At 41.7% G+C, this 23426-nt stretch overlaps 2 protein-coding genes across 2 annotated transcripts; one reads left to right on the top strand and one right to left on the bottom strand.

Annotated features, from left to right (window-relative positions):
* Positions 1 to 13611: 13611 nt before the first annotated feature.
* LOC103767094 (cytochrome c oxidase assembly factor 5) lies at positions 13612 to 16640 on the bottom strand. The gene is made up of 3 exons (XM_008934182.3): positions 16420 to 16640; positions 16074 to 16157; positions 13612 to 13927 (listed from the first exon to the last, which is right to left on the bottom strand). Exons 1-3 carry the CDS (start codon positions 16588 to 16590, stop codon positions 13886 to 13888), a joined length of 297 nt encoding a protein of 98 aa, XP_008932430.2. The 5' UTR covers positions 16591 to 16640; the 3' UTR covers positions 13612 to 13885.
* An 808-nt stretch (positions 16641 to 17448) lies between these two features.
* On the top strand, positions 17449 to 22915 carry UNC50 (unc-50 inner nuclear membrane RNA binding protein). Its single transcript, XM_018084175.3, has 5 exons — positions 17449 to 17751; positions 18621 to 18741; positions 21098 to 21237; positions 21314 to 21415; positions 21940 to 22915. The coding sequence occupies exons 1-5, from the start codon at positions 17472 to 17474 to the stop codon at positions 22074 to 22076; spliced, it is 780 nt and encodes a 259-aa protein (XP_017939664.1). The 5' UTR covers positions 17449 to 17471; the 3' UTR covers positions 22077 to 22915.
* Positions 22916 to 23426: the final 511 nt, after the last annotated feature.

Raw genomic sequence — 23426 nt, 5'->3', positions numbered from 1 at the left:
GAGCAGCATTGCTTTCCGTTCAGCATGGAACCAGTAGTGTCAAACACTTCCCTCAATCCCAGAAATGATGATGAACAACCCACCCACTCTTTGGGAGCAAAAGTTACGATCACTGGAAAACCTCAAGGGCCATCTTCATCCATGTTTCTAGAAGTATGGGACTGAACAACAGAGCCACAGGGAGTTAAGTGTCACAGGACAAAACCTTCCAGCTTCCAGCTGTGACACCAACTTTTAAACACGGATGTATATACATGATTTTTCTACTGATATTATTATCTACCGGTCTCATACTAATTATTGCTATATCTGTGTGATACTGTACAATTTTGAACTTTAAAAGGCGACCTATCAAATCTGGAAGGGATAAGATATCTGTGATAGAATTCTCTTGTGCAGATAATGTCCATACTCACAAAGCACCCAAGAAATGCTCTACAGAATTCTGGACTTGGACAGGAAAACTTATCCCAGATTTTAATTTTTATACGTAGTGTCTTCCACAAGACAATACCAGAATACCTTTTTTAAAAACAAATGCTGTAATGTTCAATAAATTTTGATATTTTCTTAACTGTTATCAGAATTAACAATGCACTAATATTTATTGCTTTATGGTAAAAATATAACAGAAAAATGGCCCAAAGAGCTTGGCTAATAGCTCTGGTGACTGAAGATATCACCAGTCTGCTGTTCAAGTTTACAGCCTCTCAAGCAAAGTCAATGGACCAGATCAAGTGAACGCTCTTCAGAAATGTCAAACCAACAGTTTAAATTAAGCTGCTGAACTTCGCACTAAAGTTGTTGAAGCGTAGGGACACATTTTGTTCCACCTGCCATGCTGTGGGAGGCAGTAATTTCCAGCCTAGTGAATGTAAAAAGTAGCTACAGTATCAAAAGAATTACTGGTGGCAAGATAAAATGCAGATGAGTAAGGGGAAAAATTAAAAATAAAAAATAAACATCTTTAGAGGGTCTATCAATACCCACTTTATTCTGAGCAACACTGAAAAAACCCCCACAAGTTGTTTTTTGAAAGAGTACTATGAAAAATTAAAGGCTTAGAAAACTACAAAAAACTATACCCTTAACACTGGTCATCACAGAGAAAATGTAGAAAAAGAGTTGGAAAAATGCCAGGGAAGACTCCAAGCAGGTAAGTATTTTCAAGATGCCTTATAAAAAGCTATTTAATTCTGAAGTTTTATTATAACTCTTAAAGACTGGACAATTCTCGAAAAATTCTTCTGAAGTCAGAATCCAAGCTTCAGACCGTCAAGGGTCACGACCTGAAGCAGACACAAACCAGAATTATAGAAAGGTCCAATGCTTACCCTTAGCAGTAAACCCTACATGCATCTTTCCCAACACAACAGATTTAATAACAGAAAGTCAGTGGAAGAACAAACTCTCAGCAAATCTCCTATCTTCTGTGCCTCCACTGCTGGCCATAATTTCCACCTTAGCGATTTGTTCTACTCACGGCACAGAGAAATTCCAGGCATCAAATTCTTTCTAATCACATTTCATTTTGCTGGAAGGAAGTTACAGAAAACTCAGTGATACAACAGGGTAAAGCAAGTTTTTCAAGCACAGAACTAATCTAGACAGCTTAGCCTTGTATAAAAGGAGGGAACTGAGCATGTGCAGAGGCATTTGCCAGCACTGATTTTAGTTGCAAAATTCTGGACAGTTTGCGACACTGCAGTAAGGGTACCTGAGCTATTAACAGCCCCAAGGAATTGAGGTGTGCTATTTCCAAAGATTTGCAACATCAATACATATACCCTTCCTATAATTAGTCATGTGGCAGAAAGAATGATTATTCTTCTAAAAGTTTAGATGGAGAGTAAAACATATTATTTTCTTAGGCAAGACTGAAATAACCGTGCTTGTGAGAGCAGATGACCTCAACTTCTTTAAGCATCTAGCGACTGGAGTTAGCAGCACACCTCTGCAGTTCTCATCCAGAGTGGCACAGCCTCACTCGCTTCCCACAGGCTCAGGTTCAGAATACATCTGGCCAGGGAAGCCCAGCTCCAAAGCCTAGCCCCTACTTTTGCATCCTCCCTAAGCACACCCCAGCTGGAGCTACAGGTTTGGAATGCCTCCAGGTTTTTTTCAGCAACTACAACTCTGAAGTGCTCCACTGGCAAATGCTATGAAACCTTGATGATAAGTACACTAGATGCTTTTTTCTATCACTATCTCTCCTATTTCCCATACCGTCTTATTCTGTTCCTTTCCCTTCACTTCCCCTCTCTATATTCATGCTCCTCCCATGCTACTCCCTTTCACCTCGCTCAGTTATCTCCCTCACAAAATCCATTCTGTATGCAACAAACTGGAAGAACACAGCTGTATTTAGAGAGCATCACATCTCACACAACAGGCTTCTCTGTCAGCATGCCACAGCAGCAGATGCACAAACAAGATGCAGGCATTCGTGAGATATACAAGAATATCAAAGGGCTTATACTTTCATGAGTGGGCCTGGTCTACACATAGCAGCTGAGGAATGTCAATGGCTTTTTGAACATATTCTGCTGGTTTCATACAAGGTTTTGGCGATATCTCGGTGCTGCATGTAATAAATACTTTTAGTGAATACAGACGCACATTCACAAACCTCTGTTGCAGACAAATCCTTCGTCGTGTACTACAAACTGCACAGAAAGTCTCCTCCACCTAAGATCAAGATCTCAACTTGCCTGGAGATTAGGGGGAAAACTACATTACCCTCTTATATTTCATCAAGATAGTTTTAGCTAAGTTAGGACATACCTCAGTACTTGAATTTCCAAATTTACTGTTTATAGCATATTTGGTAATAATATCATAAATTCAAGAATCTCACATTCAGTGGAAGTATAATCGTCCAGAAATAGCCTTCTTGCTGAGTGAATAAATTTTACTGCAAGTTTCAAATGCTGTTTTCGAGAAGTGCTAACGTATATCTGCAGTATTGGCACCTGCCTTTCCTCTGCAAGAGCCAGAAAAGTGGCTGGAGCAATGGGCTGACAAGAACAGAAGCACAATGTCTACCTGTGTCGGCTGATGCAACATCATTTACCCCAGTTTCCAAAACAGGGAAAATACAGCAGTAACTGTCAGGGAAGCCTGGGGAGGGTTGCCTTCCATTATCTCCTGTACACCTCCCTTACCACGTACCACACAAACCACGAAGGCCAGCTATGACCCCACCACTCCCCCATGCAGACACACCCCCCTTGTCTCAGTCACATCCTTAATTTACAAATGTCCCTGTCATTTTCCTTACTCCACTTGGTCAGCTCTTTATTCTCAATCTGCTCTGCCTCAGTTGTTTGGTTTTACCTCATGCTGCCAGTCTGTGGCAATGCTTCCCTTACAGTAAGCAAAGCACTACAGAGAACAGAATGTGGGAAGCAAAGGAACGAGGGCAGCGGGAAGTGGCTGTGAAGCAGGAAAGGGAAATTCCTCCTTCTATCTGAAAGCCAGAAGAATCAACTTCATCAGTAGTAAAGAGCTTATCATATTAGGCAAAGCAGCAATAGGTGTGATTTAAACACATTTGAGGCTATGCCTATCAGTGCAACAGATGTGGATGAAGTAAATACACCCTAAGGCTTTCTTCTTCTAAGGTCAACAACATTTTCCAATAACGTTTCTGCAAAGGATGTCTGTTTGAGATTTAGGTAGATAATCCAACAATGGAGAGGAAATTCAGTTTGTCAGAAAAGAAACAGGAAGGGAAGTGACAAGCAGAAGCAAAGAGCCTGTAAGACAACACTCTGGGCTATGCTGCCTGCCTTATTTGATCTCCTATCTCTCTTCGGGCAACAGGTAGAGGTTTCTTCTCTAAGCAAAGCAATTGCTCTCCACAGCCAAGCAAGAAATGGGTAAGTTTTTCCAATGAAGTCATCTACAAAGGGTGCCCAAGAGGTACTTTTATATTCTAATGGTGCATCTTATGCACCAGCAATTATGGAATTAAAATTTGCCATGGCAGAGCACATGCCAGGAGCCTGAATTAAATCTCAAGAAGTAAACAAGAACCAAAAGGGGATCCTTGACCTTCTCATTTTCCTTCCTAATTCTAGTACAATAATACAAAGACTGAGGAACCAGAACATATGGGAAACAGAGCAGCCATTTCTTCTAGCAGTCATTATGCTTCACAGGGAGAATTTCCATTTAATACAGCATCTGCGCAACCAGACTGAACTTGAACAGGTCTAAAAGATGGCTGATGATAATCAACCTCCAATATATATGAGATCTCAAGACTGAAAACTCTACTACCTGAGAAGGGGTACAGCCTTCTGTCTCAGCAGACAGCAAGTGAGACAGATGTAAATAAGTCTCTGCAGAGATGTGATCACTGTCTTCAATAACGGAGCCAAACACTCTCTGAAGATTACATGGCTCTTTTGCCACACTTTGGCAGGATTTGTTTCTCCATGGGTCCCTGCAAGCTACCACCCACTATAGATTATGTTAAAATTAGCTCATTAAAAATAAATTAAATCATGTGCAAATTTGTCATGTATCTAGAAAAATGCACATAGCCTAGATACAGATAATTGAAAACAGCCCTGAAATAATGATTTGCTAACAACTTGGTACTGCAGCAGGGAGCATTGAGTGAAAGAGGTCACATCCACCTCGAAGTTTGGAAAGTGCCAGACCTTCTAAATTTAAGAACACTGAATGTGAACTTTTTGCCCAAAATATGTATGCTCTCCTCACCATTTGCTCCCACCTAACATTTGCATGGAGAGTCAGAGAGACTTGTGAAAAAATTGGCAAGATTCTGCATTCTCTGACTTCCTAGAAGCAAGGTAGCCTACTGAATTACTCTTCAGCAGCAGGAAAAGGAAACTTAGGAAGTTTTTTTAATTAAGAGTCTTTGAAAAAAGCTTTAGCAAATGGTGGTTCTGCAAGGGGAAACAAATTATCTTGTTTCCAGCACAACCTGGTTCTTGCTTTAGAGTTTGAGGGCAGAGGAACAGATGCGTCTCTGATTCTGTCCTTAAAAAGCAACCTGGCTAAACCTTCCCAGCTGACTCTCTGCTGCCAGCTTAGACAAATTCAACATCAGAGGCTTCTGCAGAAAGAATGATATCGGCCTACCGATGGAGAGCTTCTATCAACACCATGCAGGCCTGTCCAGCAAAAGCCCCTCTACCAACTTCGCAGTCCATGCTAGGCTTTGACCAGCATATAGTGACTTTACTCGTGGTATGGGGCGAATGTATGCCACTGGGATAAAGCTTCGAGTTCATTCTTAACGCTGCGCTGTCAAAGCCACATGAGACGGATGATGGTGCATCAGTACTGCAAAGGCATTTCTACCATATTTCACAACCATATTCCAGCTTAATAAATAGGCAAAAATCTGAAATATGCACCAAACTAAACAATCTGCTTCCTTTTAAGGCTTCTCCACATGGGAAAGGAACCATGAAAGCCGGTCTGGAATAAATTAAGGGAGGTTAAATATCATCCTTGCACTGGATGTCTCACTCCCCTATCTGTCCCCGAGGCGGCTGTTTACGCGCAGTACCATCCACACACGCTGTTTACCCGCACCCGCCGCAGCCCAACCCGGCCCAGACGAGCCGCAGCGAGCGCCGATCGCGCACCGACCGCGCCCGGTACGCCGCAGGTGACAGCGCCGTGCCCGAGCCCCGGCGGGCAGGGCCTCCCCAAGATGGGGCTCGGCGGGGCGCGCCCGGCACAGAGGCGCCGCAGCCGCCAGCCGTACCCCCCGCACCCCCGGCCGCTCTCGCACTTCTCTCGACCGCTCCCCCCGCGCCCATCGCTCCTCCTCCGCAGCCGCCGCTCGCGGCACCGCCCGCGGCCAGCCGCCGGCCCGCGCCCCCAGCGGCTCCGGCGCCCGCCCGCTCTGACGGCGCCGGGAGCGGCGGCCCCGCCCGGCGCTGGCCCGGCCCCCTGCGGCGCGGCGAGGCGGCATCGCCGCCCGCCGGCGCTGGAACTGCACCGCCTCAGGGTGCCCCCTCCGGCCGCCCCGGCCAGCTCCGGCTCCGAATCATCCGAAACCAGAGAAATTAGGATTCTCTTGTATCTTCATCTGAAATGGGGATTTTGAGAACGGAAATGTCACGGGGCTGCAAAATACCCATATCACAGCTATGATGTTTGAGCCAGATTATTTGAGCCAATAATCCAGATTTGTTTTTCTTTTCTAGTAAAAAAATCACAGAATTAATTAGGTTGGAAAAGACCTGTAAGATCATCAACCTATGACTGAACATCACCATGTCAATTAGACCATGGCACTGAGTGCCACATCCAGTCTTTCCATAAACACCTCCACTACCTCCCTGGACACCCAATCCCAATATCTAATCACACATTCTGTGAAGAAATTCTTGCTAATGTCCAACCTAAAGCTCCCTTGGCACAGCTTAAGACTATGTCCTCTCATACTGTCGCTGGTTGCCTGGGGGAAGAGGCTGACCCCCACCTGGCTACAACCTCCTTTCAGGTAGTCATAGAAAAACAAATAAGGTCACCCCTGAGCAATAAGGTCACTCCTGACTTCTCCAGGCTAAACAATCCCAGATCCCTCAGCCACTCCTCACAGAACTTATGCTCCAGACCTTTCACCAGCTTGACTGCCCTTCTCCAGACCCACTCCAGCACCTCAATGTCTTTCCTGAATTGAAAGGCCCGGAACTGGACGCAGCACTCAAGGAATGGCCAGACCAGTGCTGAGTATACAGGAAGAATCACTTCCCTAGTCCTGCTGGCCACAGTATTTCTCATACATGTCAGCAGCTTTCCTCCATCCATACTTACTTACTGTCCACACTTGAAGTTTCTTGATGGCTGTCTCAGCCAACTGCCATTTGTTGAAACTGCTGTGTCTCTAGAGCCTGGGCTCCATTTTTTAACCAATTTCTGTAGCACGCTGCTATCAATGAAGGGTTTAACGTGTTCAAGCAGTGTTCAGTGTAATTTGAAAGAAGGTAGGAAGAGGTCACAATCCAGCTCTGGCTCATTTTATTATTTTTATACAGTGCACAAAAGCCAAGAGGTATGCAAGGGGCTCCTGCTTGCAGGAACCATGCTAAAGTGAGGTATTACTGAGACACACACAGACACACTTGTCTGGATGACTCCAGCCAACTGTGCATGACCTGCAGAGGACCGCTGCCAAGCACCAGCTGAGTCAGTCCCAACACCACTCCAGTGTAAGAATTTTAATTTCCCTTTTGCAGTTCCCTCGTGCTGGAAGTGCCAGCTCAAGTCCTCAATACCGTCTGAATTTGGATGGAGAAGCCAGGAGATGTGGCTTAAATTTTTCATTTTTCTTTACACATGTCATTGGTGGAATTCCGTGCAAGCACTTCCGGCTTCAAAATCACACAGATCTTACAGAGAAGAGGTGTTTTCAATGCCTAGTCAAGCATATATTACTGTTAATATTTATCTTTGGTCATAGTTTAGCACAAAGCTCGTGAACCCTGCCGTGATTTTTAACAAAAAAGAGACAGAAAATAAGAGCTCTTCTGCATACCATGCAAACTTAAAGCCATCCTCTCATAAAAATATCAAATATACTTGTCAAGAACAGGTTAGAAAGCAAGTAGACATTATCACTAGTATCCTTCAATTTAAATAGAGTGCTTCACAGCATTAAGAAGTAAAAAACATTTTAGTTTATTTGCAGCTGATGACATTTTTAATCATCATCAACCAAATTACAACCTTTTATAACAGCAGGTTTGGACAACTCAAGGACCCACCAACGATTCTGGAAGAATGATGTTTACTACTGTTCACTTAGCATTAGGAAATCAAAACAGCACTAAAACCCAAGGGACCAAAAGGGCACTTACGCCACAGCAGCATTGAAGAACCACATGTAAAACCACCATGTAGGCAGAGCAGTCTGAATTACCCAGGGCAAAATACAAGAAAAATCAGCAGGGCAGGAATGAATAGGCTCAAGAGGTTTTTCATTTACCTAATTTTTTGGTAAGATTTTGTTTTCTTAATTAAAGAAATCTGTAAGTAACAAATCTCACAAACTAATTGTCACAGAAGAACTGTATTTGAGTAGAGGTGCTTAGAGAATTGCTCTGGGACCATTACCAGGTTTAAGACTATTTCACATTTTCTTCAAAGATGTGTAAGCACATATAAACTCATTGCTGATTATATTTGTGGACAACCCAACAGCTGACACTGTGGTGAACAAAAGAACTGGACCATCACATAAGAGTTCTGGAACAGCTGATAAAGCATACTGTTCAAAATTACTATAATTTTTAAATAGCCAAATCTCAGGCTATACATCCAGGAAAAGAACACAAAGCTGTACTTTGGGAAAACAAGCCACATACTGGGAAAAAGCCACTGACCCTGAAAAAGGCATTAGGGTCATAATGGATGAGGAACTGAAACACGAGATCCCAACTTAACACTTTGACTTAACACCTTGGAAGCAAAATCCAAAGAAAGCAGGGATTTTACCTGCATGTAGACCAATGAAAAAACTCTAAAAGGGTTTTATCTTCTTCTTAAAAGAAGATTACAAATCTGTGAAGGGACTAAGGAAGACAGGCATAACACAAGATTTTAGGAAGTCAATCCATGCATTTCACTGAGAAATATTAAAAGCATTCAAATGCTTTCCAGCAGGAAAATATAAGATACTGACCTCTTTTGTAGAGCCATCCCCTCTTCTTTTCCCCTAAGTGAAACCTGAAGTCAAATTCTAGTCACAAGACAGACATGTACTTCAACACAGGGATTACTAGCTATTGAAATATAGTATAGAAAGAAAACATAATTAGATTTGATGCCCTTTTCAAGAGCCAATGCCTTTCTCTGGCATAAAAACCTTCACAAAAGGTCAGATTAGATGAAAGGTGTCAAACTCTAACCACTAACATAAAGCAGGAAGGAATCTGAATCAGTCTCAGCTGATAAAGTGCTTTATGTAATTTCTGCCTTTATATTGAACAATGCACAATTTTACACATCAATTCACCCTCAGCACACTATTCACCCTCATCTTCCTTAGTTTGTCAATGATCTGCAACTTGTAAAAGATTTCTTCCCACACAGATTTCCAGAAACTATTCTGCTATGCCCATTAAAGAGGTATGGCTGAGACAGAATCAAAAGCCTACGACAAGCAATAGCTAACAAATATTAGACCTCTCTGTTCCACCAGCAAAAAAATATAAAGAATTTCTGTCATAAGATGACTAAGAAGTTTATATTCTTCATGATAATGAAGGGCAGCACAATTTTACAGCAGCACAGTTTATCATTAGAATTTATGAATTACAAGCCAATTTCTATATTTGCTATTTTTCCATAGCTCCTTTTAAAGTACTAGTAGTAATATTGCAAATTTGGGATAGCTTGTTTTAAGTCACAGAGATTCACAAGTATCATTTCCTCCGTTACTAAAAATCTTTAGTGGAATTATTCCCTTCCATTTCACTGCAGCCCATTAGAACCTAAAGGCCAAGAAAGAAGGTGGCACATGAAAGCTTCCACCAGGGCAAACAAACCTCAGCTCGACACAAAAATATAATTTCAATGTTTATCTACTTGAAATATATCACCTGCTACTGACATAATTAGGTAGCTATTAAAATGCTTACCTTATTGTTTCTTCCTCTTTCAATGTTTAAGGACATTATTAATGAACCTACTGTAAGTCCTGAAAATAAAGCTAGTCCACTTCAAGAAGCTGCTCTTTATGTTTACAAAATTTTCTTCCTACAGACTGTCAACCAAGTCACTGGGGGGTGTTCCACTTACAGAAATAGCTGGTTAATGATTTTCTGAAGATATTTCCAACAAAACAATGCCAGAGACAGAAAATTCAGCATGCACATTCGGAAAAGAAAAATAAGAAATGATCTTAAGGTTTCTGGTTACTATTGTATCAACTACAGTTTAAGACTGGAATTAAACTGTTGTGCTCTTCAGCTGTAGACAACAAGACACATATTTAGAATAAAGACAAATATTCCAAATCATAGAATCATGGAATCAGCCAGGTTGGAAGGGACCTCTGAGATTATCAAGTCCAACCCCTGATCCAACACCACTGTGGTTACTAGACCACGGCACTAAGTGCCACATCCAGTCTCATCTTAAAAACCTCCAGGGACGGAGAATCCACCACTTCCCTGGGCAGCCCATTCCACTGGCTGATTACCCTCTCTGTAAAGAATTTCTTTCTAATATCTAACCTAAACCTCCTCTGGCAGAGCTTAAGACCATGCCCTCTTGTCTTACTGATAGTTGCCTGGGAGAAGAGACCAACCCCCACCTGGCTACAACCTCCTTTCAGGGAGTTGTAGAGAGTGATGAGGTCTCCCCTGAGCCTCCTCTTCTCCAGGCTGAACAACCCCAGCTTCCTCAGCCTCTCCTCATAGGACTTGTGCTTGAGTCCCTTCACCAGCCTTGTTGCTCTTCTCTGGACCCGCTCCAGCACCTCAGTATCCTTCCTGAACTGAGGGGCCCAGAACTGAACACAGCACTCCAGGTGAGGCCTCACCAGCGCTGAGTACAGGGGAAGAATCACTTCCCTGGACCTGTTGGCCACACTGTTCCTGATCCAGATCAGGATGCCATTGGCCTTCTTGGCCACCTGGGCACACTTCTGGCTCACATTCAGCTTCCTGTCAATCCAAACTCCCAGGTCCCTTTCTGCCTGGCCACTCTCCAGCCATTCTGTCCCCAGCCTGCAGTGCTGCAGGGGGTTGCTGTGGCCAAAGTGCAGGACCCGGCACTTGGTCTTGTTGAACCTCATCCCATTGGAATCAGCCCAACTCTCCAGCCTGTCCAGGTCCCTCTGCAATGACCACGTATCAAGTGCTGGGGCAGCATGAGTACTTGTGAAATACATCATGTCAACAAAGCTGCTATGGTTCTGTATTTCTAAGTTTTCCAACCACAGGCTTAAACAAGAGATACTGCTTACCACCTACATTCTATGGCTGCATTTTTAGATGATTTCAATTTAATGTTCTTCTTATGAGCAGAAGGTGTCAATTTAGTTTGTTCCAGGCTTCCACTGAAAAAAATAGTATTATTTTAAAAGTCTGCTTTGAAAAAAAGCATCTCACCCAACCTGCTACTCTCCAGAAACTTAAAAGTGAAGAGAGAATACACAACCAATTTCTTATTCCACCCAGTGAATAATGAAGGTCTTTAATAAGCAATATAAACACACAGACTCATATGCTTATCACTTCATACTAACTTGGAAGAACAGAGTTAATGACCTAAAGAATTTTCAGAGTAAATGACTATGGCATATTTCTGCAGTTCTGCAATATGTGTTTACAGCCATTTAAATACAAATGTGTTTGCAGGATTAGACCATAGAGAGAACACGTTAATTGATGAAACCAGATGTAATGACACAGACAGGTCCTAACACTGACGGAGCCGCAGCCTGCAGTGTCAGTCCTGACAGCATTCAGCACTCTCTGACTCTGCCACTGGGTAAAATGAATGGGAGGAAGGAGAGCAGCAGGGAAAGTTCTTTGCAAACTGTGTCCTGTATTTATTCAATACGAATTATTAGCACCACATATATTTCTAAATCTAAACCCAGTATGAGCCTTTTGGAGCCATGTCAACTATTTGACCTTAGCAATCCAATTTCACGGATTCAGACACATTCCATGTTCCATCTTGCAAAATCTACCACAGCATAGAAATATGCACTTTTTTTAGTAAAACCCAGTAGTGTACCACAAGGCATGAGACAAAAATATTAATATATTTAAATAAAAACATTTACTGCATTAGGAAAAAAGCTAGAATCAAATCTATAGTACCTACAGCTTTCCATTAATAAAACAAATTATTATTTTTCGTACAAAAAACATTAATATCTCTCAAGTAGAACCGTGGTCAAAGTCCCAAGACAATTATATAGGTAGTCATTTTTAAACAGAATATGATTTTACCCAACACTGGAATTGAACAGTGATAGTCTCTTGAGCAAATCAGTATTTTGATACATATTATAGGTATTTTTATACTGTCCTAGGTAGTTAGTGAACCACTAGGAAGTTTTTTTATTTTGATACATATTATAGGTATTTTTATACTGTCCTAGGTAGTTAGTGAACCACTAGGAAGTTTTTTTATTTTGATACATATTATAGGTATTTTTATACTGTCCTAGGTAGTTAGGGAACCACTAGGAAGTTTTTTTATTTTGATACATATTATAGGTATTTTTATACTGTCCTAGGTAGTTAGTGAACCACTAGGAAGTTTTTACAGTAACATTCTAGTGGATCGAATAATACAAATATTCTGATAATTATTAAATCCTTAAATGTCCAATAGCAAACACTGAATTTAACACTCGATCTCCACTGGATTCAAGCCAATTACTAAAAATAACTAGCTGTCTCTCTATGACTGTTATCTGTCTGCTCCTTTCCAAAAGTGGTTCCTGCAGCACCATGAGGTGAGGCTTGGTGATTATGGCCGAGAAAGGAACACAGATCACCTGAACCATCAAGCCTACAGGCCGCTGCAGCAGAGCAGATCATGGAAGAGTCCATGATTACCAAAACCACATACTATTCTGACTCTTCTCTCTAACTGACATTTAAATACCTGCCATGTGGCTTTTTATTTATTTTTGCTCCCTTTGAGAAGGCTTGTGAGTAATACTTTGAAATGAGAGTGCTAAGTTAAGAACACTCTTATAGACATCATTTTATAATTTTTGTGTATGTAAAGAGATGATATGGTAACTAGGCGGTGGAAAACAAAGGATGTTTACAGCACTTGAATAAATGAACTAGCTCCCATATAATCAACAGAACAAGAAAATGTGAAATCAATGTTGATTTATAACTGCAAAAATAAAGTCCTACACATACAAGGAATATAAACAGTCTTTGATCACAGAACAGTTGCTTAAGACAATTAAATAATCAACATGCACTCATTCACTGAAGTCATCACTTTTACAAACAGTTAAGTGCTGCATGCATCTGTTCAGACTAAATGTAAATCAGACACTTGGCTATAAGCTTCAGCCAAGAAGTTACTATGACTCTCCTCTCTCACTGTCTCCCAATCTTGTTTCTGATCACCTTGTCTGAAGTTATTCGAGTTGCCACTTGTAAGAGTTACACTACTATTTATTTCTTAAAGGCTTCTAAAAGGCAGGGAATGACACGGAGATACTGAAAGAAGAAAAAAAATATTCCTTTGGGAAAAAAGTTCTTAATCAGAACCAGTTAATATTGACCACTGTCACAGTTTAAGCACTGTTACCCCCACAAATCCTACTTTCTTACCAGTGTGGGAATGAAAAACATCACCACTCCCATCTATTAGTGCAGGTTTACTGGGCAGCAAACCTACTGGAGAGGAAGCAACTTGCACACACATTTTACAACTTTGGTCAACTCCTCATCTCTGAAAACAGTTCTATCCTGAGGTATCCTCTGGGATACCAGTCTGCTAAGAAAACTCTTCCTCAACACATCAAGTGAACTCCCAGTTCCATACCTTCTATTATCGTAATAGCAAAACATGACCGGAATTCACAGTAAGGTCACAGAAGACAACTTCACTTCAAAACAGAATGATAAATTCTGCAGCTTATTCTGGATTTCACATATTTTATTTCAAGTACATGACAAGTACCCATTTTGGTCAGAACTTGCAGCTTTAGGCTTATCTTCTTTTTAACATTTAAATGCACATCCAGGTCAATCTATCAGAATACTCAGGAGCAGGTACCTTCCACGAAAACACTGCATGAAAGGATATAGCAGGTACAATCTTCTTACTTTAGTCTCTGTTTTTTTGTAAAGTGCTGATGAACCCTGAATTCCCATGGCTAGGTCTCTTGATGAAGACTTCAGTATCCCTTCCTTCCTCTGAATCTTGCCCTGGTATCCAACTGAAAATTGAAGTCAATATATTAAAAGCCGGTATTTTGCAAAAGAAATATTTTAGAGTGCTTGTGCTACCTTGGCACTTAGTAACATCAGAACAAAGGCCAGAATAAAGCAGAAGGCACTGTAAAGAAAACTAGTGATATAGCCAACAAGCCATAGGGCGGTTCTGATGAAAGAGACTTAAATGATGAAAGAGATCTTAAATCTCACACAAAATTAAAATTATGTGATAAGCGTCCTATGCATTCTGAAATAAACAGTGGAACAACACAGATGACAAGAGCAGCATAGTAGGATGTCAAAGAACACACAAAAACAAGGTAGTGTAAGTCTGCTTAAATCAGTTTTTCCAAATGTAACTGATAATCTGAAGGAGGGAAATTCAGATTTGGTTGAAGTGGGAGTCACTGCAAATGTTCATGAGGAGAGGGATAACTTAAATACAAGATGTTTGTGGAAAAAATAGAAATAAATCAGTAAAAACTGAAATAATATTCAGCTTCTAAAATGTACAGGTTTATTCTTGGCAGTTACAAAAAAAGATTTAATGGAAGGCTAAAGATGACAGTAAAGCTAAAACAAAAGGTACACTGCAGTACTTACAGAAGCTAAATTGCAATTTCTTTCTCAGTGCAGCAGAAAAATATACTTTGATCTTGGCAGAATTCTTCTGAATTTAGATAGTCAGTCTTGAAGATGGCAGTGACAGATTGCAACTCAGTCGTATTCAGATATTAGATTGAGGAGGTTTCTTTTATCTCCATTAACTAACCCTCTTCCACAATTCAAAACTGCAGTAAAATTTGTAAAGAGCTCGACTACATGATGACATAGCTTATCCAATAACCTAGCAGCTTCCACTTTAAATCCTGTCCCTACTTAAATGTCTAAAGTTTACTGAAGCTTACTCTACTGATAAGACATTCTATTTCCTCACAAAGAAAACAGTATCTAGGCAAAATCCCTAATCATTTTAGAATATTCTAAATTATATTTGCATCTAGTGTCTAACTTGGTTTTGGACACTCTTTAATCCTCACTATTGTAACAAGTAAAAAATTTGGCAAGGCACAATTATTGAAATTCTCAGAATTAACAGGACAAGAAAAACATCACTCACCAGCCTTAGAATTTGGGACAATTAAATAGAATCATCTAAGAGCCAGGCTTCTTCCCACATAACTGGATACATTTAGATTGCAATTTAAGTTTCATCAGGCTGCCTTAACAATCCAGACAAAAATACAGGCACATCACCTGTATATGTTGCTACTGCAGCATCATATAGGTATTTCAAACATTAATACACAGCATTTTTCCTGTCTGCAGAAATAATAATTTGTGACTGTATGGATTAATATGGTTCATATAGGAGAGGTACAAAAAGCTGGAATGACTACTACCGAATGGAATAAAAATTTTAGGTACCATTTCAGCTGTGCACTTTTCATTATGTACCACATCAGCTAAAAATAAAAATCAGCCCTGCACAACTCATGTTTTGACACCATCTTTATAATATTTTAACTATTTTTTAAATATCATGGAAACACAGGCAAGACATTTCTGGACATAGAACTCCTATCAAAATATGGGAAATTTTATCTAGTTACATTTTTGTCAGTATCATATGGGATAGTTTGCTATATAAAAAACCCAAACTGTTAGTTATCATGAACTCAAGTACTCCGAGAAAATTAATGACTCAATGTGAATTCAATGCAAGATCCTGATTCAACAGTGAAAGTCTCATTTAATTTCATTTCAGTGTTCTCTATACAGATTCTCTTTGGATGACCTTGCAGACAAAAAATGTCTTGTCAATATTTTATCTTACAATTACCTGATCTAGAATTTTTTTAAACCAAAACTTTACTAAAAACAATAGTAAAAATACCTACCTCACTACCTGTGACATTCTAAGCCTAATTCAATATAAACACATTTTTCCATTTTTTCTTACTCTACTTTTTCTTCATGAGAACAATCAGTTTTTCTACATACGAACATCCATATCTGAAATTGGATTCAAAGGCAGGAGCTGTTCTGCTTAATGACACCAGTTTTACTGAATTAAAATGCTCTTCAAAAAAGTGGGAAAAGGGCAGAAAGCATCCAGGCCACTGTCACCAGACACGCCACACTTACCATTGATCTTTTGCATGCAAAGAATGTCACTTGCAAACTCCTACAGTGTCCTTCCCTCAAGCATTGTTTAGGGCTTTTGTTTTCCTAGTAGATGAAAAATAAAGGATTAAAACCTTGATTTGTGCAGCTCGTCAAAGAAACACCAAAATACTTCCTAGAATCATAGAGTGGTTTGGGTTGGAAGGGGACCTTGCAGGTCACCTCGTTCCAACTTCATACAAGGTTCACTGGGGATTTCCCCTCGCTACGATGACCCGCGCTTTCCCCTGGAGCTGTAATTCTCTGAGGTGCTGCACACAGGAGCGAGCAGGCCGGACAGGGGCGGCTTGCAGGCGGCAGCGCTCACCTGCAGCACGCAGGGGCTCTCCAGCAGGCACTGCCGCAGGTCCTCCCGCACGCCGCTGCAGGCGCGCTCGTCCTCCTCCTTGTCCTCGTAGTACTTGGGCATGGCGGCGAGCCCAGCCCTACGCGCCGCTCCCACTCCCGCCGCCTGGCGACACCTCCAGCGCTCCGGCATCCGGGCGCTGCGGCCGCTTCGGCGGGGGCAGAGGCCGGCGGTGCCGGGGAGGATCCCGGCGCCTGCGCCGGCGGACGTGCCGGAAGGCTGCGAGGAGGCGGTGGCGGCGGTTGCCGGTGCCGGGCGGGTCGCGGCGCGGGGGGCAGCAGGTGACTCCCCCCTCTCCCCCGGCACACAGCGGAGCTCAGGGACGTTCGGCGCCTCCCGGCCCGGAGCGGAGCGCGGGTCCCGCTGAGGGGGGGCGGGTGTTCGTCAGCAGCGCCGGCCGGGCCGCCCCTAAATCTTGGAAACGTGCGGTGTTACGGGTTGGAAGGGACCTTAAAGATCATCTAGTGCCAACCCCCCCGCCATGGGCAGGGACACCTTCCACTAGACCGGGTTGCTCAGAGCTCCATCCCTCCTGGCCTTGAACGCCGCCAGGGTTGGGGCATCCACAACCTCCCTTGGAGCCTGTTCCAGTGCCTCACCACCCTCAGAGTAAAGAATTTCTTCGTAATATATAACCTAAATTCCCTCTCTTTCAGTTTGTACCCATTACTCCTTGTCCTATCGCTACCGTTCCTGATGAAGAGTTCCTCTCTAGCTTCTCTGTTTTCCCCCCTTCAGATACTGGAAGGTTGCCTTGAGGTCTCCACACAATCTTCTCTTCTCTAGGCTGAAGAGCCCCAGCTTTCTCAGCCTGTCTTCATAGGGGAGATGCTCCAGCCCTCTGTCACTTAGTGGCCTCCTCTGGACTTGCTCCAACAATTGTCATTGTTTATACTTGTGCTCAGTTTTTGTCGCTTCAGCATTGCAGGCACGGCCCGCATCACGTGATTTTATTTGTAGCCGTCACTGTATGCAAAACCAAACACATCTTTTGAAATTCTTTCTTTAGCAAGATGCTGCCAACCACCTTGGTTAGTTCTCGGAGCCAGGGCAATGGTGCGCTGAGCCCCAGGGATGCTGCAAGGCACACGGCCGGAGCGAAACGCTACAAGTACCTGCGGAGGCTCTTCCACTTCCGACAGATGGACTTTGAGTTTGCGCTTTGGCAGATGCTTTATTTGTTCACTTCACCACAGAGGGTTTACAGGAACTTTCACTACAGAAAACAGACAAAGGACCAATGGGCGAGAGATGATCCTGCTTTCCTAGTACTGCTTAGTATCTGGCTCTGCGGTGAGTGCGGGACAACAGACAGCGTAAGGGAGAGGGAGGGAAAGTTTGGGGATAAATATTCATTTTCCTTCCAATAACACGCAAAAAAGAGACCAGTCCATATGTATCATCCTTTAGTCAAAGTAGAATAGAGGAAAAGGGCCTAACCTTTTGGAAGTTAAGATAGGAATTAGAAAATGGAATAGGCATAACTAAAACTTTAGTCTTGAATTGATCTCTGTTGCAACTCATTTTCTGTTGCATTTCAAGCTATGCAGTTCCCTGTAACTTTACAGACAGCAGTAAAACCCCATACCACACAGTAGTGCTTTACTTAAAAAATACTGAATATTTGGTTTACCTGAACATTATGGATAAAATACTGTTTTTACCATAAAGGCCCGAGTGAGATTCTGTATATTGCAGAATTAAGCTATAAACAAAGCAGCTCATCTAAGTGACTGAACTGCAAATTCAGTATTATCCCAGTTGTCTTCTGTTAAACAGCATATTGCTATTTGTAATAGCAAAAATATTTCATATAACTTTGAAATAAAACTATATATCACCACGCACGTGGTTTGAGTTCACCAGGAGCTTTTCTAAAACAATGTTCTATTTTAGCATTGTGTGAATTTTTTAAAAAATAGTTTGAGTGGAGAAATACAATTAAGCCTAAGTACAGACGAGTGTTCAATCTGTGAGAGGGATTATATTTTGAATAAATTACATTATATCTAGATTTTGGTGGAAAAAAATGAGCTGTTGGACTAAAAATCTTGGGGGGAAAAAATAAAAAGGAAAGTGGAGTTTTCATAACAGTATATTCAGTTTAAGATCTCATGCTTTCTTTTCTACAGCTGACTTTAATAATCTTTTTCTGCTTTCAGTGTCTACTGTAGGATTTGGATTTGTGCTGGACATGGGGTTTTTTGAAACAATAAAGCTGCTACTTTGGGTTGTATTCATAGACTGCGTTGGCGTTGGCCTCCTGATTGCAACTCTGATGTGGTAAGTAGTGACTTCTGAAACTGAGTTCAGTGTTGCTGTTCAGACGTGGAGAGTCCTCTGCTGTTTGCAAGACACTTGGTTCTTTGTTTAGGGTAAACTTATTAAGCAAGTATTGCCTATAAGTTTTGTGCTGTTGTAGTAATTGTTTCAAAATGTTGCAATAAAAAAGAACACATCTTTTTCTTCACTATTTCTTGCAAAAGATTAAAAAAAAATCAGGAAGTGTGTATTACGGTAAACATTCCAGCTTCTTTTCTTTCTTTTGAGATGGTTAATAGTCAGCAGTAATGCCAAATAAAAAATGTGTTCAAAAAAACCCAAACTGTTCAATCAGAATAACGAATGAAAAAAATAAGCAATGTAAGACTGAGGATGATTCTCTTTAAGCCCACGCTCCTTGCTGAAGATTTTAGCAAGTGCCACGACAAGCCACATCCGTTCTGTCTCACATGTGGCAGCTTCGCTGCTTTGGTGCTATTCACTGCTGGTTTTATCCTCTAGTGTCCAGGGACTTGCAGAAGTGGAGAGGCAGGAGCAGGTCAGCTTACAATCCAGGCCTCAGCACTGTGGATGTGTCCTGCAGCAATGAGGGAGCCATGAAACAATGGGAAGCTGCTGTTTCTGTGCTGTGGCAAAGGGAGGGCACCAAAGAAAGTATTTTTATTTTACCAAGAACTTAAGAAAGTAGCATTTAGAAGAGTTCTTAGTGATGCAGCTGACATCTTAAACTGATGCTGATTGGAAAAGGGATAAATTCCTTTCAAACAGTGGCCTCAGGAACTCCTGCAAACTTCAGGAAGAGGCACGTACAAGAACTGTAGCTGACAGATGAAAAGTCCATCTGACCTATGCTTGTGTCTGGGACAGCAACCCATAAATTGCTTGGAGAAGAGCTTATAGTAAAGCTCTCTGCTCCTAGCCTGCCATTCTCTAGCAATTTGTGCCTCAGGGTGCAGTCTTCTGAACTGGGAAGGCTTCAGCATCTGCTGATTTTCCTCTATCTTTTAATTGGCTTCCTGCAGGCCTCAGTACTAGTCATCTGGCTCCAGTTCGGTTCAAGTCCCTTCTTCCAGTGCAGGCTCACCCTTTTTTCCAAAAACTCCCCCCATTCTTAAAGAGTCTAAACCCCTTCTTGCCTTGCCTCATCTCACCTCACCCCCAGGCTCTGCCTCCTTCTGACCCCACCCTTGGCACAAAGAGTATGTCAGAGGAAGCTTTCATGAAAACTCTGGTCCCTTAACTCATTTCTGAGCATGTATTGACTTCTTGTTCCTCTTCTAAATGTGATAAATTTTGTTATGTCAGCAGAACTTAAGCTGAAGCACAGTCCTAAGGCTTATTCTGTAGCCTCTAACACCAAGCAGTGCACATTCCATTTGCTTTTCTTTTCAGTAAGAATAGACTCATGTTATGAGCACTATCCAGCTCTCCTCCTGTCTTTGCAGTGCACCAGTTCTGTAGAGATGAAATAAGCCATCTCGTGTGATGTGTGCTGATCCTGTATGGGCACTTTACTGAAGTTTCCTCCCTGTGTGTACAGAGAGAAGTCGCAGCTTGTGGCTGCATTGATAAGATTGTAGCGCTGGTTTCTTTAAAGAAGCATTTTGTTTCTGTATTACCGGCAGTGTTCCAGCTGGCTGTCTGTCGTGGTTTGAGAACCCCAAAATCCAGTTCTTAGCTCTCTCTCGGCTCTCTCAGACAACTCTGTGTCTGCCTTGGCTGCAGCTGCATGCTGTTTGCTGCTTCTTCAGTTCTTATCTGTTGGCTCTTTGCCACTGTCCTCTGTCCGCTGCTGCCTCTGCCGCTGCTCCGTCTGCCCACTCACGGTGGAGAAAACTCCTTCAGCTTCCTAGCTACAGGCACTTAGCTCAGTTTAACACTGCTCCAAGTCCCTGCAGCCCCCCCAGCTTGGGCTGGGGGGCCCAGCCCCCAGTGGGGCTGCTGCTGCTTCTCCTCGTGGCTTTACAACATGGCTACTTCTTCCACCCCAAAACTACAACTACCTTCTCTTCCGTTCTGCTTGTGATATGTTTATATTTTGCAGAAGCACTCATTGGGTAAAACCTCAGAACTTCAAGGGTCACCACCCCCTGGGTGGTTACCATTTTATAACTGCAGGGGGGAAAACTGTTTCCCCCCACCACACTGTCGCATGCAGGGGGATGTAATCATAGTTTTAACAAAAACATTTTAACAATGGTCTGGTCTGCATGATTCTTGCATGTTTTTTCTCCCAGATAGCAGACACTTTTGGGTGGAGAATTGGAATTGCATATGACTTACTATGTCAAACCTGTTTTGATTGTCAACTTTATAGATTCACATTAACAATAGTCTCAAATATCTTTTTATGTAGGTTCATTTCTAATAAGTATTTGGTGAAGCAGCAGAACAGAGACTATGATGTGGAGTGGGGGTATGCCTTTGATGTGCATCTGAATGCTTTCTACCCACTTCTAGTAATTTTGCATTTTATCCAGCTGTTCTTCATCAACTGTAAGTAGAATACTTTGAGCTCTCTGCTTCAAAATGGTGTGCTATCAAAACAGCTGAGAGCAGTTATCTCTTGCAGATGTCATCATATCTGACTCTGTCATTGGGTATTTTGTTGGGAATACATTATGGTTGATTGCCATCGGCTATTATATCTATGTGACATTCCTAGGATACAGTGGTGAGTGACATCAATTTCTTTTGTATTCATTTGACTAAAAACAAGAGCATGTTTTCAGTCTATTAATTTGATCTTAGTCTATTAATTTGTAAAGCAGAGGCTCAGCTGGGTGTTGAAGTAATTCTTTCTTTGTGGTAAAAGAAGTTTGATAGAAATTTACCCATCTGGATTTTCAGCTGAGTGTACATCTTAACCAGAGAATTTGTATTCTCCACTTTACCAACTTCCCTTCTTTTATTAGACCTGTAGAACCACAACTTCGTTTCCTTGTTCCTCTGTAAATCCACTTCAAGATGTTTGCATTAGATAAAAATTCTTTAATGAGTCTAAGGCCACAGTTTTTGGTAAAGCAGTTTCAAAAAGCATTATGTAGTAACAGTAGGACTAGTAGGGCAGAGATGCCCGAGGACGACAGTAGAGCAGAACTATTTTTTCTTGCTGTCTTGCCCCAAGGCCACTCCACATGAAGCACCTTTTTTAAAGAGCACTTCTTTATACTTGCTTCATTGTTGCTTCTGTTTCAGCATTGCCCTTTTTGAAGAACACAGCTATTCTTTTGTATCCCTTTGCACTTCTCATCATGCTCTATTTGATCTCACTAGCATGTGGATGGAACTTCACCAAGATGCTTTGCTCCTTCTATAAATACAGAGTGAAATAAACCCAGGACTTCATGTATCTAATGTTTATTTTCTTTTTACGTTAGCCGTTTTTGACAGTAAAAAAAAATTTAGAACATTTTGTAAATGGTTGTAAATTTCTCTTTATTGTAGATAATTGTGTAAAAAAGTTTGAAGTGTCCTTTTTTATTAAAATATTTACAACAGTAAACATGTTAGCAATTTTGTTCAAATACTTTCTCAGTACATTCCTAAAAACAAGTTACTTGTACATCTCTGTAGCTTAAATTTAACTGCAACAAGTCTATGTAGCATAACTCTTACTGCAGGTATTTTGCACATACTGGTATAAGCTCTACATTATAAGGGGTTTAAGTGACACCAAAAAGCAGTTTTATTGAAGAGCAGTATTGGAATACCTTGCCTTGGGACTGTGTGAAAGTATAGATCTTAAGAGTGTTGCGATGGTAAAGCAACAACTGTCTCTAGATAGAGATCTGTCCTCTCCTTGCATGAAAGAACTTGAGAACAGATTTATTTTAGTGACTACTTCAAATATACATGGACAGCTCTGGCACACAGAAGAAACAGTGATGAAAGGCACAATTAACATGACCCATATCAGGTTTCCAGAAATAGCAGCAAGTTTTTAAACCCAATCTCTAGCAGTCCAGTGGGTATTATTACATCCACCATTTTGATTGGCAGGTCAATGAACATGGAAAAAAAGTACAAATTAGTTTGGCTACAAGGGTGGGCTCGTGGCAATGCCTGCAGCTGTAAAGTCCACAAGGCAGGAGTATAAACTGACCATCACAAACAATACCTTATGGAGAGTGAAGATGACAGCTTTCCAACATGGTGTTCACTAGGATTCAGTTTCCAAAACAACACAAGAGTAAACTGGTTACAGTAAGACTTTATATTTCAATACTAGAATTTGATCTCTAAGGAAAAACTATATTTTATCTCAAAATACCAAATATGCTGGCAGTGCATCTTACAGTACTGTGTGTCTCAGCCACTGTTAAGGCTTGAAGAGAAGTGTGTTTCCCTCTCAGCAATGCTGAGCAAAGTTCTCCTTTTAACAAGGAAAGCACTGAACTGCTGATCCACGGAAGGCGAAGGATTCCAGTCAGGACCTGCTCCCTCCCTGGCAAACAGCACAAACTCCCGTCCTGCAGGCAGCTGCAGCCTAACTGTACACCTTTTTCCTAACAGGAATCCTAGCACCAGTGATCACCCACTTCAGTTCAAGAGTAAAAATTCATATTTAGTGCCCTTTAGATACCATTGAAGGACTCGGGGCCTGTGTACCTTCCCTTTAGAGATATCAAAGTTCACCCTCTTTAAAGAAGGCTTCATCATTCTCAAAATTAAGCTACTTTAAC

Source organism: Manacus vitellinus, unplaced genomic scaffold (assembly GCF_001715985.3).
Source record: "Manacus vitellinus isolate BGI_N305 unplaced genomic scaffold, ASM171598v3 scaffold_7_pilon, whole genome shotgun sequence".
NCBI lineage: Eukaryota > Metazoa > Chordata > Aves > Passeriformes > Pipridae > Manacus > Manacus vitellinus.
Note: the sequence above shows the minus strand (reverse complement) of the source record. Positions and strands in the feature narration are given on the sequence as shown.

Excerpts from the sequence above, each read along its gene's own strand:
- LOC103767094 (XM_008934182.3), bottom strand. The coding sequence starts at position 16,590 with ATGCCGGAGCGCTGGAGGTGTCGCCAGGCGGCGGGAGTGGGAGCGGCG. Across the intron at positions 16,158-16,419 it reads AGAGCCCCTGCGTGCTGCAG|GAAAACAAAAGCCCTAAACA; the intron begins GTGAGCGCTGCC and ends TTCATCTACTAG. Across the intron at positions 13,928-16,073 it reads TTGCATGCAAAAGATCAATG|TTGGATACCAGGGCAAGATT; the intron begins GTAAGTGTGGCG and ends TTCAATTTTCAG.
- UNC50 (XM_018084175.3), top strand. The coding sequence starts at position 17,472 with ATGCTGCCAACCACCTTGGTTAGTTCTCGGAGCCAGGGCAATGGTGCG. Across the intron at positions 17,752-18,620 it reads GCTTAGTATCTGGCTCTGCG|TGTCTACTGTAGGATTTGGA; the intron begins GTGAGTGCGGGA and ends TTCTGCTTTCAG. Across the intron at positions 21,238-21,313 it reads CCAGCTGTTCTTCATCAACT|ATGTCATCATATCTGACTCT; the intron begins GTAAGTAGAATA and ends TATCTCTTGCAG.